The 19,388-nt window shown below is 38.7% G+C and overlaps 1 protein-coding gene across 4 annotated transcripts in view; it reads right to left on the minus strand.

Annotated features, from left to right (window-relative positions):
• The window catches only part of LOC129766294 (cubilin), a 174,907-nt gene that overhangs the window by 20,634 nt on the left and 134,885 nt on the right, over positions 1–19,388 (minus strand). For 3 of the 4 annotated variants that reach the window (XR_008741458.1, XR_008741457.1, XM_055766820.1), the window contains exons 5-7: positions 9,604–9,769; positions 9,423–9,540; positions 8,985–9,074 (exon numbers count right to left, since the gene is read on the minus strand). Coding sequence is in view for 1 of the 4 variants with exons in the window: in XM_055766820.1 (XP_055622795.1) it covers positions 8,985–9,074; positions 9,423–9,540; positions 9,604–9,769 (374 nt within the window). In the remaining 3 variants the exon portion in view is untranslated. The remainder of the gene's footprint in view (positions 1–8,984; positions 9,075–9,422; positions 9,541–9,603; positions 9,770–19,388) is intronic. The other variant, XR_008741459.1, reaches the window with a different exon arrangement.

Consider the following 19,388-nt stretch of genomic DNA (forward strand, 5'->3'; position numbering starts at 1 on the left):
GGGTGTCCCACATCAAATTGCACCACAGAAAAAACGCTGTAGAAAATTTACGAGTTGACCGTTTCAAACTTTCAGACAGTAAAATATGGCATATTTAGTTCATTCAACTTCAATACCATTACCGTATGCTCGCACCTTACGCTTAACTCCACTCATAAGGTTCTGTACAACATTTGGCTGCAGGTTCTTCTCCACGGAAACACACTTTTTCTTCATGCCTTCCTTAGATGTGACCTTCTTGGGATGCTTCCGTAGTATCTGCTACTTCGTACTTCGTACCACTCCAGGACATTTTCTGTTACTTCAACAGAGGAAGCAGACGCTTCTGTGGACACTCCTTGAGGTACATCTGCCCGTTTAGCTAGTTCTGCTAGTCACGAACGCACTCCGCTTGCCACATGAGCAGATCCCATGCCAAGTCATGTATTTCGTGACAAACTTTGAAGTTTCTGCTTCCTCACTTCCTCCGGAACATCAAACTTGTGCTGGACGGTGAAGAACAGTAGCCCCGGAAGCTGTCAGAAGTCCGCCTTGACGTGAGTCTCATCATCCATGAAGAGACAACGAGGCTTCGTCAGAATCCGGGTGTATAGTTTCCGGGCCCTTGACTCTCTGTCTTCAGCACTTTGTACGTATGTATTCCCTCCTGGTCCTTGGCTCTCTGAACTGAAGACTTGTACAGATTCAACTTTTTCGGTTACATCCCTGAGCGAAGCATTGGGATTCCGCTTGAACGCTTTCACGACACCCTTGTGGTTCTGATCACCGATAGAACATCCATTCTGACCGCATTTCTTCGATGTTCAGAATTTCATTGTAACGTTTGATCACACGACCCACCGTTGACTGCACGATTCCGAGTGGTTTTTCGATGTCCCAATTAGAGAATTGACGATTTTCCAGGTGCTTGCGCAAAATCAATTCGCGACGTTGCTGTTCGGGTGACGCAATTTGTTCCAACTTTTGAAAAACTGACAGCGATAAAAATACAGTGTAAACAATACACTCAAAACTACTTCTACCCAAATTTTAAAGAGAAAAAACCCAATGTGTAATTTTCTACAGCGTTTTGTCCGTGTTGCAATTTGGTGTCGGCGAGTATAAACGTGAAGCTATTTCGGTCTGGGCCGTGTATTTGACAAATATGCGAATCGTTTTAATGCGTGCTCATTTGTAATACGTCTCTTGTTTTGCTCACTCACATTGCTTTTATATTTACATGTTTGCTATACCCGAAGAGTAGCACATTTTCTGTTATTTTTAAGCTCATATCTTCTTCTATATATATATATATATATAAATGGATTTCTGTCTGTCTGTCTGTCTGTCTGATTCTTATGGACTCGAAAACTACTGAACCGATCAACATGACAATTGGTATGTTGGTTTGAGACCCCTCCCCCCTCTCTAAGGGGGGGCTGGCATACAAATGAAACACACATTTCAGCATTACTCGAGAATTATTCAATCATATGCAACCAAATTAGGAGGGCCAAATCTGGAGGGCCAAATCTGGAGGTTTAAGGGTGCAATAAATGATTCTATGGTGGTAAGATACTCTTCCCCCCTCTCTTAGGGGAGGCTGCCATATAAATGAAACACAAATTTCTGCATTACTCGAGAATTAATCAAGGAAATGAAATGAAATTTGGCATGTGGAGATTTTAGGGTGCAGTAAATGTTTCTAGGGTGGTTAGACACTCCACCCCCTTCTCTAAGGGGGGCTCATTTATTCCAAACGGAGAAACATGTTATTTGCAAGTAGTTGAAAAATCTTGAACGAGAATTGTGTCTGAAAATAATCTGATATTATAATGATGAGTTTTGATAGAGGTACTAGGATTTTTTTTAGTGAAAGGTAAGTTTAACGGGGTCGATTAGAAGATCAATCAATGAACAGTTCTGCGATTGGACTCATGAACTTGCGCTTAGTAAGAAAACGTGAATATTCGAAGGTATTGGTAACAAAATACAAATTTTGGGCGGGACGAAGTTTGCCGGGTCAGCTAGTAATGTAATAAATCGGGATGCCCAAACATATGCTTAAAAATTAATTTTGGGTGTACAAATTATGTTTTATGTGATATGTATGTAAATTATAATGACGGTACAAACAACATACAAGGAGATCGGTTGAAACTAAAGCCGGGTTCAGACGGTGCGAGCAAGCATACGAGTCGGTCTAGTCAGTTACTGCAGTGCAGCTACTCACACCGTGTGAACACATCATGCCAGTTATTGTCATGTGTGATCCGGCGTGCGAGCTACTTCAAAGTTTTTTGAATTTACTCGCACTCGCATGCTTCAAAACGTCAAAAACAGAATTTAGCGTTCGAATCAGGGATGCCAAATGTAAAGAAATGTCTCTATTTTTAAGATATTTGAAAATATGCGAAGATATTTATAGACTTGAAAATTATTGGAAAAACAAATAAAACCCTCATAGTTTCTTAACGAAATCATTGTTATTCCGTTTTGCACGCTGGCGGGGCACGCTTTCTTTTTGAGATAGTTTTCTGGAGAATGTCTAATATAGAATCATTATCAGGCACAATTTTCATTCAAAATTCACTCACAACTTGCGAAAAAAAGTAAGGTTCTAAGAAACAGAATACATATTCGATTTAAAAAAGTACATTTTCATTCATTATTTTAATTTTTGACGCGTGTGAATAAAATTTTAAAAAGTCTTCTAGACTATCATTTAAAGCATCACATACTTCCGGAATTATCTTAGCTATGGATGCTTTCGAGATTCTAAAAAATATCGACAACAATCTGAACAATATTCCAGAAGAAAGGCATATTAATGTCATTTATATTATCACTCTTGCAGGTACAGCATCCTTCATGAGTGTATCTTGGCGTTGTATTTGTGGAGCAATTAAATTCAACAGTTTTTCCACTTGTTCAGGTGTTATTCTCAACACTGCTCTGTAATCTCTATAAAATTGTGTAATGATACATTCAACTGAAAACCTAAGATGAAAACTACCAATAAAGAAGTCGATTTCGGACCAATCATTTGACAAATTCGGACCTGATTGCTGTTTCTGACTATTTGATGGACATTTGAAAAATCGCCTGGCATCCCAGGTAAACCCGTGCCGTAGTATCTAGTTTCTCGCCAGCAGCTCACACTATGTGAACGGACAAGGCGAGTCAACCAATTGTCAAGCGAGTCCACCGGGTCAGTAGCTGCTCATTGTCAAGTCAGCTACTAGCAACGTATAAATGGGCCTTAAGGTTAATGATTTTGGTTTGTCCAGTCGAAAATATGATGCAACTGCTACAAAGTAAAGCCATGCGTTTGATATTGAAATGCGAACGACGAACTCCACGAAGCTTTATGTTAGAATGCCTACAATGGATGTCAGTCGGTCAGCGTATAAAATATTGTACACTCAATTTTATATTTAAAATGATAAATGGTATGACACCAAACTATTTACAGAATACTATAACTTTTGGAAGAGATATTCACCGATACAATACAAGGCAAGCAAGTGACCTCAGAATGATGGACTTCCGGATGTCCTGTACACAAAACTCAATTTATTATAAAGGCTATCGTTTATACAACACACTGCCGACTGAAGCAAAGACAACATCGAACATAAGAACATTCCGAACTATTTGCAAGGAGTTCTTGAAAAATGATTTAGACTTGTAACCTGTTCTATAGTCTGTGGATTGACGAAGTATTGACGGATAGATTACTGTTTTTGTTTGTATATGTGTATCTGTGTGCCTCTTTTTTGTTGTTTTTTAATGTTTGAAGACTATAATAATGATGGTATTTAATTGGCTTTAGTTGTTGAATTGTTATTTATTTTAAAATTACTGTGAAGTCTACAATAGACCCATTCCATGAGGTTATACACCAGGGAACCAAATTTCAAATCTAGTTTTAGGAGAAAATTGAAAACGTTAAGCACTAGTTATACCATAAATTTTTTGTAACAAATTCAATTTTTATGCACCAACCATTGAGAGAGGTGAATTTAAAGGTTGTGTCCCATTCACCCGAAACACGTTTACCCGAAGCACATTTACCATAATGTAACGCATACCCGAATGACATTCACCCGAATGTAACAAATACCCGAATGCAACATATACACGAATAGACATTTACCCGAATGAACATTTACCCGAATGCAACGTTTACCCGAATGCGACATTTACCCGAATGGGATGTTTACCCGAATGAAGAAGGAAAAATTCCGACAAATCAGTTTATGAGTTTTGTCGAATCTGCTGTTAGGAAGTTACGAAGTACTCTGACAAATTGTAATGAGGAAATTCGAAAAAGATGTTGAAGACTTCGCTGTGTCATTTTTAGAAATTAGTGTAGGCACAATTGACATGCTGTCTTCTTTCCTTTCCGTATTCCTCTTTAAGACCAAGAGATCATTCAGAAATGAGCATGGGTTATGAAATATTCCGAAAATTAAACAGGTAACTTTAACATAATTTTTTTTAAATGAAAATGTGAAAAAAATAGATAAGAAAAAATGGTACTTATGTATTTGCCGCCGCAGCGCAATTTTTATCATGAGTTTATTATTTCGTGGTGAAATTTATTTTGAGATCAATGTAATGGGGGTGAAGTTCCCATTTAACGAGGATAAGGAATTGAGGCGGCACCAAGCCCTCTCGCAAGCAAACCTGTGTTCCACCGATTGCCCATTACGTTTGCCCGGTTAATTATGCATGTCATGCCATTTGATTGCCTGGTTGCAAACGTGATACACCAGATAAACGTATGGCGTCCGACGCTCGTAAACGGGCTGCTTCATCCATAAGAATGGATGGACTTAATAATACGTTATAAAACTGCATTCTTTCACTTTTCATTATTTTGAAAAGGATTTTATTCAATGCCAGTATTTCTCGTATTGTACTTCCCCTAAAAATACTTTTTGAATGGAAATGAAAGTATTAGACAAATGAGATCTTTATATAACACTGATCAGAATGAAATATACAAATACAAATACAAATACAAATATAGTAAAATTTGTGTATTATTTGAATATATCCTTCTTTTGGGTAAGTGTCGCTTTCGGGTAGATGTTACATTCGGGTAATTGTTACATAAGGGTAACTGTCGCATTCGGGTAAATGTTACATTCGGGTAATTGCTGCATTCGGGTAAATGTCGCATTCGGGTAAGTGTCAATTCGGGTAGATGTTACATTCGGGTAGCTGTCGCTTTCGGGTATTTGTTACATTCGGGTGAGTGGAATTCGGGTGAATGTCTTTCAGGTTACTGTCATTCGGGTGAGTGGGTTTCGGGTAAATGTGACACAATCGAATTTAAAAAACTACATAATTATACTAAACATGTTTCAGGTTTTCACTATTTTTATGTTTCTTGAGATATCTCTGCACACGCTTAACCAAACTTCAATGTCTATATACCATTGAATGGGTGATTAAATGCTTGTGTGAAGAGCCGTAGGTAGACCTACGTTTCATTTTGTAATTTATGAGAAACAAGCATTTGAGTATTTTTTACCTTATCAGATGTACATAGGTTCAAACATTTCTATACTTGGGATTCTCTGAGCAAACAATGAAGGTCAACAACCCACAAAATTTTGTTTAGATCGGTCCACAAATAGAGGAGCATCAACTGTCTCCAGGAGTTGTTGTCACGTCACGAAAGTATACGATCCATTCCAGTGTGACGTAACATCATTTTGACTCACTACAAACACTTTTTTTTCGCGTTTTCATGAATAAAGCACACAAAACTAAACGATGTTATAGTAAAATTAAGAAAATTTCCAACAAGAATCATCAGTTGGAAAATATTTTATAGTTAGATTGGCTTGTTGTCAGTCAAACACTTTTGTGACGCCGCAACACTTGAATTGGACTGTTGAACATTAATGATTAATTTAATTAATTACAGTTCCGTTTCGAAACATGCAAATGATCTTTCTCCTATGTTTTATCAACAATATATAAACGAGATTCCATAATTTAAAATATAATCTTATTTCAACTTCCGGTTTGATGATGGTAGTATTGAATGCTAAAAAATATGGAAACCCCATACGATATGGGCTTACCAGCGGAAATTGAATATCGTATTCCGATGCCATTTTGGAATCGAGGATGGTGACTTCCGGTTCGTTAAAAATGGATATAAAAACCGGGAATGGCATGAAATCCCACAATATGATCGTGAATGGTAAAGTTGACATATATCAATGGGTGCGCGAATACAAAAACAAAATGTGTGTTAGTGAGAGATAGGATTTAAGTGAGGTAATGGAGATAATGTTTGAGTGGAAAGAACTTAGCCTTGGAGCAAGGTGTGTGGAGTTATACAAAGAAAGTGCCCATACAAATGCACATGGTCGGTTTAGGACCACTACGATTTTTCCCAAATAAAGACATACCGTGTATTACAGGTAACAGGTAGATTCAATTTATACAGCTTATTTTGATGAAGATACCTTAAACAATTAAATTGCCTTGTTTCACAATGTTTCACAATCTAAAAGAACATAGAACTCATTTTGCACACAGGTCGAATATATTTCTTCTTTGTTTTTGAAGGAATGAAAACGTAAAATGGCGCTAAAACGCAAGAATAAAGAGAGCCAGAAAAAAGTCACCATATTATCAAATTGTCAGCGTTATGACACCTATCATTTGACACTATTGAAAATTCAGTAGCAAGCACCGTTCCTGAGATGCAAAGGATGGTAGATTCAGGACCACCGGTTGCGTTAGGACCACCTTCCCCTATAGAATGGACTTTTGGAAGGGGAAGGGGAGATCTCAGAGGAAAGTAAGAAGTATTCAGAGTAATAAAAAACATAAAAAATAGTATATCACTTGCTACAATACGGTGAAATTCTTATTTAATACAACTTATTGATTGTGTGACGTGACAACGCTTCGTGGAGACTGTTTATTCGCACAGAGCACGTTGTCACGTCACAAAATGCATGTCGTCAAAATGCATATTCTTGCGAGATTTTTGAAAAACTGTGTATACAGGAATCTACGTTCATATTTCATTGACAAATCATAGAACAAAGTTTATTTGTATGTTTTGAAACGGAACTGAAAATACAACATTAATGTTCAAGAGTCGGAACCCGCAAAAAGACAGGTGTTGTCTCGTCACAAAAGTATTGGGCTGGCAACAAGCGAATTCAACTGCAAAATATTCTCCAACTGAAGATTCTTGTAGGAAAATTTCTCAATTTCACTTTAAAATTGTTGATCATTTGGAAATCGTGTGATTTATACATGAAAACGAAAAAAAAACCTGTTTTTAGTGAGTCAAACCGTTGTCACGTCACGCTGGAATGGGTCAATAGTTTGAGCATCGCGCGCGTTGACAGGCATAGAAAACTGAGAATAAACATATGCAAAAGAGAACTAAATTTTCAAGAGAGAGTCCAGATTGTTCAGCTATCTGGACTTAAGAACGATCGCACAGCAGACCGTTATCGGGATTCTAGTAAAGCGGAAAGACTCTTGTAAATTCACGACTGATACGGACATAGGCATTGGATTCAATTTACGATCGGTCAAGGTTTTTTTCGGGTTGAAAATTTTCTTGACATGCCATCGACGAATCGCACTCACGTAATGCCTCAATTTGTTCATTTGAAAAAAATTTTATGCTTGTGACAAAACCAGTCCGTTTTCTTCTTATTTTTTATTATTATCTTGCATACTGGTTTAGTTCAATGATATAAACGAAAACTCAAATATTATCTTAGATAACTCGTCCAGCTCAAACCTTTGTAGCGGAATGAGGTGGGACCATCATTATTTTTAAAAACGTCGAAAATATGATCAAAGTTTGTTTACTTTTTTGAAGGCTCTAATTAAGCATACCTTTGTCAAATCAGGTATTCGAATGTTTCAAAACATATAAATAAAATTGTCTTTTTCATGATTTACAGTAGTTTTATAGTATATTTTTACGGAAACATATGTTTTAAGGGATTATAAAATACACTTTCTATTGGTGTCATTTGAGCTAACTTTTAATGATTTTTAACACCATATGACTATTTGGCTCGTATTCAGACCTTTTCTGGATTATAACACTTACAATTATTGTAAACATCATGCTTGCACACCATTTATATCATATTTACATTGCTAAACCTTTAAGTTAATGCATTTAGATGACCTTAATTCTGATCATGAGTTGCCCAATTCACTAATGTTGTTTTGTCCACATGATTTCTATGGCAACCGCTTGGCGCGCTGCAGTTTGTTTATTGTGTCCTTCGCGCATAGCAGAAATAAAGTTTCTTTATGTTGAGTGGCTTGAGGTGAACACTTTTAAAATGCCCAAGAAAATGCAATATTTTGAAGAAAGCCTAAATTATGAAAGGATCAATATGATGACAGTAAACTCACGCAATGATAAATGCAACATCTTCTTGAGAATTCGAATGTTTTCATTCAAAAATGGTGATTTCTAAAACCGGAGAAACCATGATCGTTTTTTGGACAAATCATGATCAGAGGTGGTCAAACCGTGATCATAATTGCTCTTTGAGGAAAATCGTTAAAAAACATAAAAATTTTAATAATTTCAACGCCTTATGAGAGCTATTAGCAACTACAGACTTGGGGCTTTTCAACAAACCCAAACTCGTATCGATTATATGTGATTTTCATGAGGAAAAATCGATTTGCATTTACTAGTTGCGTAAAAACACCCCAAATTGGACAATCCTATAACAATTCCATGAAACCTTGTCAAACTTTGTCAAAACAGTTCCCACCCAAAACCAACTCGAGTGTGCAGCGGATGCGACATGGTGGTACCCATACTACCAAGTAGGTCATGGTTTTCCTCGCGTCCAAATTGGTTGCCATAGTTGCTACATTTGACCCCACTGAAAGCGAACTGAGGACCGGACAGAGAAGCGATACAAAAATAAACCAGAAAAAAACAGAGGCATGTAATTTTCGTCTTGTTCTCTTACGGGGCGATTCCTTCGATGTCGAAATAGGTAAACCGGATGAGGACATAATCGAGCGGGTCACCATAGAAGAAGTAGTTGCAGCGAATATTTCTGTGTGTGTGTGTGAGTCGTTGTTGTTGTTGTTGTTATGGTCCAGTTCAGCGGCGGAAAAAAGAAAATAGAAGAGAAGAAGAAATCATTCCGCTTTCCCCACTTAGAATGCGACATTGCTGGTGACGGTCGTGAGGATGGCATCTGCTGAGAAAACAACTATGACGGAAAGTGACATTTGATGGGCATCGTGTTGTGGCTAAAAATATGGTTGCTTTCATTTCTACCTCTCTCCCCTTCGAGATTCGAAAGAAACGCAGAACAATGGCCGCGTGGTATTCGATTTAGTTCGGGTGACGACGTGTTTAGGAACTGAAGGTGAGATAGATAAATAAATAGTGATCTGACCTTGGGTAGGCACCGGGAAAATTTGGCGATTGGATCCAGCCCTGGTTGGAGGCATTCTTGAAGAAGTGGAAGGTGCATTCCGATTGGTTCGGTTGGTGTCCGGCAGAGATGCCAAAATCTAGCAAAATAATAATGACCATCAATTGTGCTGTCAGTTTCCAGTGGACAATCGCATAATTACTTGTCAGGAAGAAAAAATCCGCTGTGAATCCTTTGTTCTCGGTGTTGTTGAAGCTGCTACGGAACTCCAGCAGAAGCCGGGGTCCGTTGGAAAGGATGGGCTTGGGTAGCGTGTCCCCGCAGAGTGTCTCGACCACTTCATCTCTACCGTCCAGTTGAAAAAGCACCTGTGAAGTGGAGAAAATCATTAGCGAATAGATTAGGGCAATTTTTCCACCCCCTCGGCCGCAAGGATAACAATGCTGTCCGAGATCTGAGCAAACTGATTGCGATGACAACTTGGAATAAGCTCTTAAAATGTATTATCCGGTACATTTTTTTTTCTCTCTCGCCAAGGATGGAATTGCAACATTATCATGGACGGGGCGACGCTCGTTCAGACTTCCATCTGGCACATCTCACTTCCCCCCACTTAGTGGATTATTGTGGAAATGTGACTGAATGTGTGGGGAGTGTAACTGTGATACCATTTTGCTGCAGCGCCACTGCAGCCGTATCGCTGCTGTTCGCAAATCATTTGAAAGTGGATCCGTGGGAGGAAAATGCAAATATTTGCCGTTGGAGATGTCGCTTTGTTGGCCTCCTGTGACGCTGACGCTCGGTGGGAGAGAAGTACCCGGGAGCTTATGTGGGGATCATTTCGATTTGAATTCCACGGAAAGAAGCACTTTACCACGATTGCCGCGCGGGGAACGGGGAAGCAACAGGATTGTGAAAATTTCACCGTTTCATTCGTTTGGACTTTGGAGCGAAGCCACCATATGAGGGTTAACGAGGAGACGGTGCGCTCACGTACTCTACTATTAATGGAATCAGGATCGAGTGCCTTGGGTTCGGGATTGAGAGGTGTGAATTTTTCAAACCGCACTTGACTGGCGGGGTTCGGAATAGGCGCCTATCCACAAATGACAGGTATTATGTATGATACTTCAAGCAATGGTACTCGATGCGACCCTTATCGATCGCATTCTTCAATTCACAGGATATTGTTCGTTTTTTTGCTGATTTTTTATCATTTGTGTCGGTTCGAGATTTGATGCTAGTTACACTTGGTATGTACAGTAAGTTGTTTAGGTCAGGATATATGATTTTGATTTGTTAGAACATATGACTGTATCAAATGTTTCTAGAATCTAGAATAATTCCATGGGTGGGGGCAAAGTTTTCTGCAGTTGATCTGTTGTGTCTTGGACACAACCTCCTATATTTTTAGTACATGATGACAGATGGTTCTCAACTACGTTTCGGGTGTGAAGAATTCCGAAGTTATTGTAAAGGTATTCGGATCGGAACCGATGTTCTGTCTGGAACAAGATGTTGGAGAGACCAATGAGCAGACTGATGTGATGGATTATGTTCCTTGTTAATCTAAAAGAAGAGATGGGTGTGATGTCTGACCCCTCACCGTTAATAATAAGCATACCTGGAAAGGGATACGCTGGTTAGTATTGACAGCAGGAAGACGAAAGTGTGGGTAGGCGGTGACGGGCGGTGAGTGAATGGTGATAGATTCGGGAAGATAATAATGATTCACATGATCGTCACAATAGTCACGACGGTATCAAGTTCATCCAAATAAATCTCCATCACGCAAAGGGTGCAAGCGCTGTACTTTGCAAGTGATTTATTCAAAGCAAACTGGATATTGCTTCCATCCAGGAGCCATGGACAAAAAATGGAAAAATATTGAGAATTGAATCTAAATCATGTAAGTTGATATATGATGAAACACAGCAGTCCCCAAGATTTGCTATCCTTGTGAACGGAATATTTTCCAGAAGATGTAGACGAAGTGCCTCCTCCTGGTGTCGAAGCATTTCTGTAGAGATTTCAGAAAAAAAAGCATTTATCATCGGGTGCGACTCGAACGAACATTATACGATATGGAACAGCACAGATATCAACACAAGAGGTGAGTATTTATTATAATATTTGGTAACCAACAATATAAATATTTGTAATGAAGGTGCCAACTGTACTTTCATGAGCTCCATACGGCAGGAAGTTTTGGATTTGACATTTTGCAGTAATACTGTCTCTGAAAACATTCTAATTTGCATGTTTCTGAAGCAATATCGTTGTCCGATTACAAACACATCATGTTGGATTTTAGAGTGAATACTATTACTACAGAAACTTTCAGGGGGATTCCAGGAAATCAAACTGGGATCTTTACCATTCCTAACTAGAAGTGGGGGGTTGCTTCCCGGAGAAATGTATTAACACGAGCGAGGAACTCGAAAAAACCTCTATTTAAGCCACAAACAGAATAATTCAAGCTTACAATAAGAGTTGCCCAGTCAAGGTTCGATCAGCAGCCAGGGATGTACCATGGTGGAATGCTAGGCTATAAAATCTAAGAAAACACGCTCGAAAAATGTTTAGTCGAGCAAAGCGTTCATCATAATGGGATGAATATAGGAAAGCACTCACTTTGTATAAAAAGGGGTCAGAAGATATAAACGTAAAAATTGGAGGCACACATGTGAAAATATTGAAAGTACTCAAGCCGTTGCAAGATTACAAAAAGTTTTGGCAAATAATCATTCTAATGGTTTAGGTACCCTCAAAAGGGAGGACGGAAGGGCCAGAATCGTTTAAGCAAGTTAGTCTTTCGTCATATATACTGAAATTAATGGAAAAACTAATTGATGACTATATCGATACGAAATATTTGGAATCGACTTCACTCAGTAAATTTCAATTTGCATACCCGTCGGGAAAATCAACTACAACAGCGTTTCATACACTAGTAACGATATTGGAGGAGCATTCGACAATGCATCCCACAATTCAGTGATGAAACTGTTGTAAGTAGTCTTAAACATTTAACACGTTATTAAACACAAACGGGTGAACTTTTTTTGTCGTGTAATCAGAGCACGCTTCGTGTACATGTCAAATAACGCGGTCATAAAGTTGTTTTCGAAATGTCGCGGATTGATTTGGAAACTAAAAATAAAATTCTGCACAATTGGCGCACCGACAAGGGTGTCACATACCACAAAATAGCAAAAAAAAACAAAGTTTGTCCAGAAAGTGTTAAACGAATCGTCGCAAAGTTCGGTAATGAGTGTTCTTTCGAGGATCTCAGCAGAAGTGGACGAACACCTGGAGTGCAGTGCAGTAACACCGAATTGGACCGAAAAGTTGTAAATTACATTCAGAAGAACAGGTCTGCATCTATTCGTAATTTGGCCAAGAAATTCAAAACCAGTGTTGGGATGATTCAGCGGATCAAACAGAGACATGGTTTAGAGGCCTAAGAAAAGCAAAAAACTGGCCAGACAAACACCGGAGCAGCAAGATCGCACTAAAACACGAGCTCGAAAGCTATATGCGCGTATTTTGAACAATCTCAACCAGTGCATTCTCATGGATGACGAAACATACGTCAAAGAAGATTCCAGAACGTTGCCAGGACCTCAATTTTACACCAAGTTTATTGGAGAGAGTGTACCATTAGCGGATACGACTGCGATGGAAAAATTCGGCCAAAAAGTGCTCGTTTGGCAAGCCATTTGCAGGTGTGACATGCGTTCGTCAACTTGTTTCACAAAAGGGCCTATAAATGCTCAAATTTATCTGGAAGAATGCTTCAAGAGGAGATTGCTTCCACTTTATAGAAAGCACGAGGTTCCTCCTCTATCCTGGCCGGATTTGGCATCTGCACATTATGCCAATCCACTCTACAATGGTTTTTGGAAAACCTCAACCCACCTGAATGTCTCCAGCTGCCAATTTCAAGAAGAAGGGTACAGTGTCTAAAGATATGCCAGAGTTCAAGAAGATTTGGTTTGCAGCGTCCAGAAAGTGCACAAATACTACTGTGCAGAATTTGATGAGTGGAGTTAAATCTAAGGTGCGATCATTTTTTAGAAATCAACTATAAGCTTGCTTTTTTAGTTTATTGCTATGTAAACTTAATATTCCGTAATTAAATTCACTTTTGTAAACACTTTCTGACCGTTTCCAGTTTTATTTTGATGTTCGACTGAGACGATACACTCCTTAGAATGGAAGCTACAAAAAAGAGAAATAATGTGCGGTCAGGAAGGGTCCACAGTTACGGTAAAAACTGCGAAAGGATGCCTACAAGGAGAGGGGTTCTTTCACCTTTGTTGTGGTCATTGGTAGTAGATAACCTACTGTCACTTCTTGAAAGGAGAGGATTTGAAATCACAGGCTTTGCAGATGATATTGTGCTTGGGAGTGTACTCAACTACTTCAAGAGGTGGTTGGAAAAAGTACAGTGAGCCTATTATGGGTTCCTGGGCACTGACAAATTGAAGGTAAAGAAAAAGCAGTTTGTTGGCTGGATGTGGATCATCAAAACCATTCCTAGGACCAGAACCATTTTATAGAGCACCTGAATGTACGCTCAAAATCGAATTAAAGAGCAAAGATTGGAGACTCCTGGAAGATAGTACAGTAACCCGACAAGCTAAATCATTTATATCACCATGTTAAAAAGCAACTGATAGACTTCTCAGTCTAATAAAATAGATTTATGCACTTGCAGTGGCCTAGTGACGGGGCATTGTCCAAGTAAATATCACCTAAAGAAATTAGTTAAATTGGAACATGATACATGCCGCTTCTGTAGCCTAGAAACTGAAAGCTCGGTACTCTTATTATGGGGGTAGTACACTCTGGAAACTTGAAAAAATTTAAAAAAATATTTCTGACCTAAAATGTGCTCTGGGATGTCTACTTTAGTGCAGTTTTCGAGTACATCGTTAAAATTGTCCAATTTCAAAAGTTTATTGCTCAGTCATTTCATGATGGATTGATGAAATTTTTGCCTCAATCGATTTCGGCACTCCATAACATTTTTTTTGACGTAGAACTACGTCTTTCAGGAAGGGTGCCATATCAGAAAACAGTTTGTCACAGCGTCACAGCGAACAAATTCTGATACTTTGCACACCAATGGAATCGGAAATTCTCCAAGATTCGTTTGATATACTATACAGCACAATACACTAATGCCTAAACAGTTTAAATTAATGAAAACTGGAAGCATTCTCGTATTCCCATACATTTGTTCTGCCGATTTGTGTGCATTCCCGAACAGAGCTGTCAATAACGAGCAACTGATACACTAGTTTCTGCCCGTTTTCAACATATTTGGTTTAAATAAGCCATCCGCGATTTGAAGCCACACCACTTCTTGTTTGGTGGTCATCGAAGCAACATGGTTGCCGCAGAGCGTCGAGCGGGAGAGGATTGTTTTCTTGTCGGGTGAAGGAGGAGTATGGAATAGAGTTTGTTTCCACAAGGGCCCTTCTCGGGCTAGAGGCGGAAACCAAAAATAGAATAGAACGAAAACACAGATGCGAGTGAGCTAGCATAACACAACGAGCGGATATCATCCATGCCTAATGCTGATTTCACACACATACACACACAGATCGATACAAGGAGAGGAAGCCCTCTGCATCGAGGTGTACTACGACAAAGAAAAGCAGCATACGAGAATTTTTTGGGCTAGTGCGGATATGGAAGAGTATCCAAAATTTTGGAATATAGATATACACCGCATTTATTTAGATAAACGTATAATTCATGAAAGTATGTTTTCAAATTTCAGTAGGGTAACCTCACTGTTGCATGTTATGGGGTTCGATCACATCTCAAACGGAATTTAGAAGCAAAAGGGTTCATAGTTTGTGATCGATATCTGAGTAGGAAGGAGAAAGTCTGATGCAAATTAAACCAAATAAACGAGTGCTGATAGCTTCCGACTCCACTCGACTCTTTCAAGTCGAGTCGAGTACCGAAGTAATAACAAATTAAATAGCTAAAAAGATATTATAAAAATTTCGATGCATTCTAAAATAATATCCGAAGTGATAAACAAGTGGATTGAATAAAATATTTCCGTAGTTCTACGTCGAAAACTACGGTCGTGTGCTAGATACAACTCATTACAATTTTTTTATAACTAACTAACTAACTAACTGAAACTAACCATCGAACAATTGAAAAATCTCAACGCTTATCCTAACGAAAATACCCACTTCTGATAGGTCGAAACATGACGACACATGCGGCGGTTCCCTAACAGAGACATCAAAACCAAGCTGCCTGGGGAAAATCGGCATTGCAAATACATGTAAGTAGGGGGAGCTTTTGTTCCCACCAAAATGTGTTCCCTAACAGAGACATCTTAGCCAAGGTGCTTGGGAGAAATCGGCATAGCAAATATATGCAAGTCAGTGGCATTTTTCTACTGCAAGTAAGGTGAGTGATACGATTAATTCTAGCAAAGTAAATTTAAAAAACTTTAATGTTGGTTGCTTCGTGAAATTTCATATCAATGACCGATCGTGTATTGTGAAAAATTTAGCACAAGTGCAAGTGTAAAGAATGTCGAAGAGAATGTCGGGAGTGAGAATTGAACTCATGACCCTTAGCGTGAGAGAGCACACGCTTTTTGTGTGTGATTGAATCGAGAGAAGGTGTGGTTTACGATGGCAATTTGGAAGGCAAACTAGAGGGGAATGAACTCTCTGAGCTCGGAACTTTCGGCGACAGAGCAATAATCGATTGCGGGCGCATACAATATTGGATACGGAAATATCCTACTGATGGGGAAGAATAATCTTCTGAAGCTATCCTGTTAATTGCGATTGATTGAAAAATCACCAAACCAAATGTATTTGGTCACAGTGTTACATGGATAGAAAACATTCAAATAAACTCTTTCACATGAATGTATTTTTAAATTCCCAGAGGAACTGGCAGATTATTTTTCGGATCTTTCTCGATGCTGAATGGCATCCAAACGGAAAGAATTCCGCGCGTGTATGTGTGTGTAGCGGCTGCTTCGAGATCTTCCCGGGGAACCGTTTGTGGCATCATTCTCCTCCTGATGGATTCATGTCTGGCCTAAGGTGCACAAACAGGCTCTTGGTGACACCGTTCATCCGCGATAATCATGATAAACGAAGAGCTTCACCACAACAGCGACAACATGCTCCAATCGCTGTTCAATTTGAACTGAGCTCGCTTATATACCGATTGGTGATTTCAATAGCCTGTTTTGAAAGCAATTTTAAGACTATTGAAACAAGTTTTTGGATCAAAAAGTAACAAGTATAGAACGCGTAGACATTTTATCTTTCGAATGAAGTGTTTATCATACCATTTCGTTCAGTTGTTTAGGAGCTATTAAAGCTCAAAATCTCGGTCTCCGGCGTAACGCTTTCGTTTTCGAAACTTTGATTTTATACCCCATTATAGAAATGAAAGACGTAGTCCTACGTCAAAACATAAAAATTTGAATAATTTCAACACCTTATGGTAGTATTAGCAACTAGAGACTTGGGGCTTTTCAACAAACCGGTTGCGGCTATTCAACCAATTGATACCAATATATTTTTTGTTTCCTAAGTAATATATACCTAATAAAACAGTGATATCAGATCACTCATAGGAATTTATTTTTTCGTTGAAAAAAATCGCGAAAATTACAAAGTTTTTATGATGTTTATAGTGTACTAGCTGATCCGGTAAACTTCGTCCCGCCCAAAATTTATTTTTCGTAATCACATTCACGTTTTCTTACTAAGCGCACGTTCATGGGTCCAATTGCAGAACTGTTCATTGATTGATCTTCTAATCTACCCTTTAAAATTACCTTTTACTATAAAATTCCTAGTACTTCTACCAAAACTCAACATTATAATAACAGATTATTTTCAGACACAATTCTCGTTCAAGATTTTTCAACCACTTGCAAATAACATGTTTCTCCGCTACATGGAATAAATGTTTGATACAGAAAATATGATAGAATAAAGACAGCCCTAAATCGGACAATTCCTTTCTCGAGTTTTGCTCTTACACATTCGGCGATCCATTTTTATTTATATAGATATAAGAAGATCTAGGAGTGCGTTATATCGCATTGAAATCCATTTCGACTTCCGAACAAAGATCAATTTCGTTTGCGCAAGCATCAATTGGACTAACAACGCCTGTCACTATGTAAGTGTAGAACATTTGCGAATTGAATTTTCCGAATTTTCCAATTTTCCTCTTTTCCTTCAGAGTATTCCGAAAAATTTCAATTGTCATGTTTGGTTGGAATATGTTTGGATGAAATATGTGTATTATTTTTACGGGACCCCCTCTCCATTCCAGAAGAGGGAGGAGTGTCACACCATCATAGAAACATTTTTCGAACCCAAAAACCCTCACATCCCAAATTTGGCTCGATTTGCTTGGATAGTTCTCGAATTATGCAGAAATGTGTGTTTCATTTGTATGATAGCCTCTCCTTAGAGAGAGTGGGAGAAGTGTCAAACCACCATAGAAATATTTATTGCCCCCTAAAACCTCCACCTGCCAAACTTGGCTCAATTTGTTTGATTCATTCTCGAGCTACGCAGAAAATTTGTGTTTCATTTGTATGGCAGACCCCCCCCCCCCCCTTAGAGAGGGGGGCGGAGAGTTTAACCACCATAGAATCATTTATTGCACCCTAAAAACCTCAATATGCCCAATTGGGTTTCATTTGCTTGATTAATTGCCGAGTAATGTAGAAATTTGTGTTCAATTTGTATGGCAGCCCCCTCTTAACGAGGGGAGAGGGGTCTCAAACTATCACGAAAACCTTCCCCGGTCCCATAAACCCCTACATACCAATTTTCATGTTGATCGGTTCAGTAGTTTCCGAGTCCATAAAAATCAGACAGACAGACAGACAGACAGAAATCCATTTTTGTATATAGACTACCCCCTTATGTAATTGCGAAGCACTTTTTCATAGAAGGCGCTTTTTTTATATTGGTTTAATGCAACCCTCAATGTTTGTATGTATCGGAGCAAACATCTTTTTCTATCAAACTGAACATCAGCTGCCATACTAATGGGGCTGGGTGGGGCTGCCATACAAATGAAACACAAATTTCTGCATTACTCGAGAATTAATCAAGCAAATGAAACCAAATTTGGGATGCGAAGGTTTTAGGGTCACGAAACAAATTTCTATGGTGGTTCAACACTCCTCCCACCTTTCTAAGGGGGGTTGCCATAGAAATGGAACACGAATTTATGCATAACTCGAGAACTAATAAAGAAAATGGAACCAAATTTTGCATATGGAGGTTTATGGAGCAATGAATGTTTTTATGGTGGTTTGACACTCCTTTCACCTCTCTAAAGAGAGGGGGGGAGGTTGCTGAACTACTCGAAAACTAAACAAACAAATGGAATCAAACTTAGCATATAGAGGTTTTATGGATCGATAAACGTTTCTATGATGGTTCCACACACCTACCCCCTCTCTAAGGGCATGGGGGATGCTGGACCCATTAGTAAGAAAACGTGGATGTGACAACGAAACATAAATTTTGGGCGAGACGAAGTTTGCCGGGTCAGCTAGTATATTATACAAATGCTATACCAGTATAGGAGTGTAACACATTTTCTGTTAATTTTAAGTTCATTTAAAGTAATAATTCGGGATGCCAAAACATATGCTTAAAAAATAACTCTGGTTGCAGTTATTCGGTTGTAGTTGAGGGGCTTAGAATACAAGGGAATACAAGTGATTTGATCGGTTTCTCTACATCGACTCTCCTTTTTGGTCATAACTTAGCTGCAAACTCATTCCCAGCCGTATTTGGCAATGTCGAAGATAGGTCAGAACTTCATCTATCGGATTCTATAGCAAACTGAAATTGAATCGTTTTTGCAGTTGAGTTATTAACTGAAGAAAAAGTTGATGAAGAGAAATCGATCAAATCGCTTACACCCCTTGCATTCTAAGCCCAT

Source organism: Toxorhynchites rutilus, chromosome 1, assembly GCF_029784135.1.
Source record: "Toxorhynchites rutilus septentrionalis strain SRP chromosome 1, ASM2978413v1, whole genome shotgun sequence".
Taxonomy (NCBI): Eukaryota; Metazoa; Arthropoda; class Insecta; order Diptera; family Culicidae; genus Toxorhynchites; species Toxorhynchites rutilus.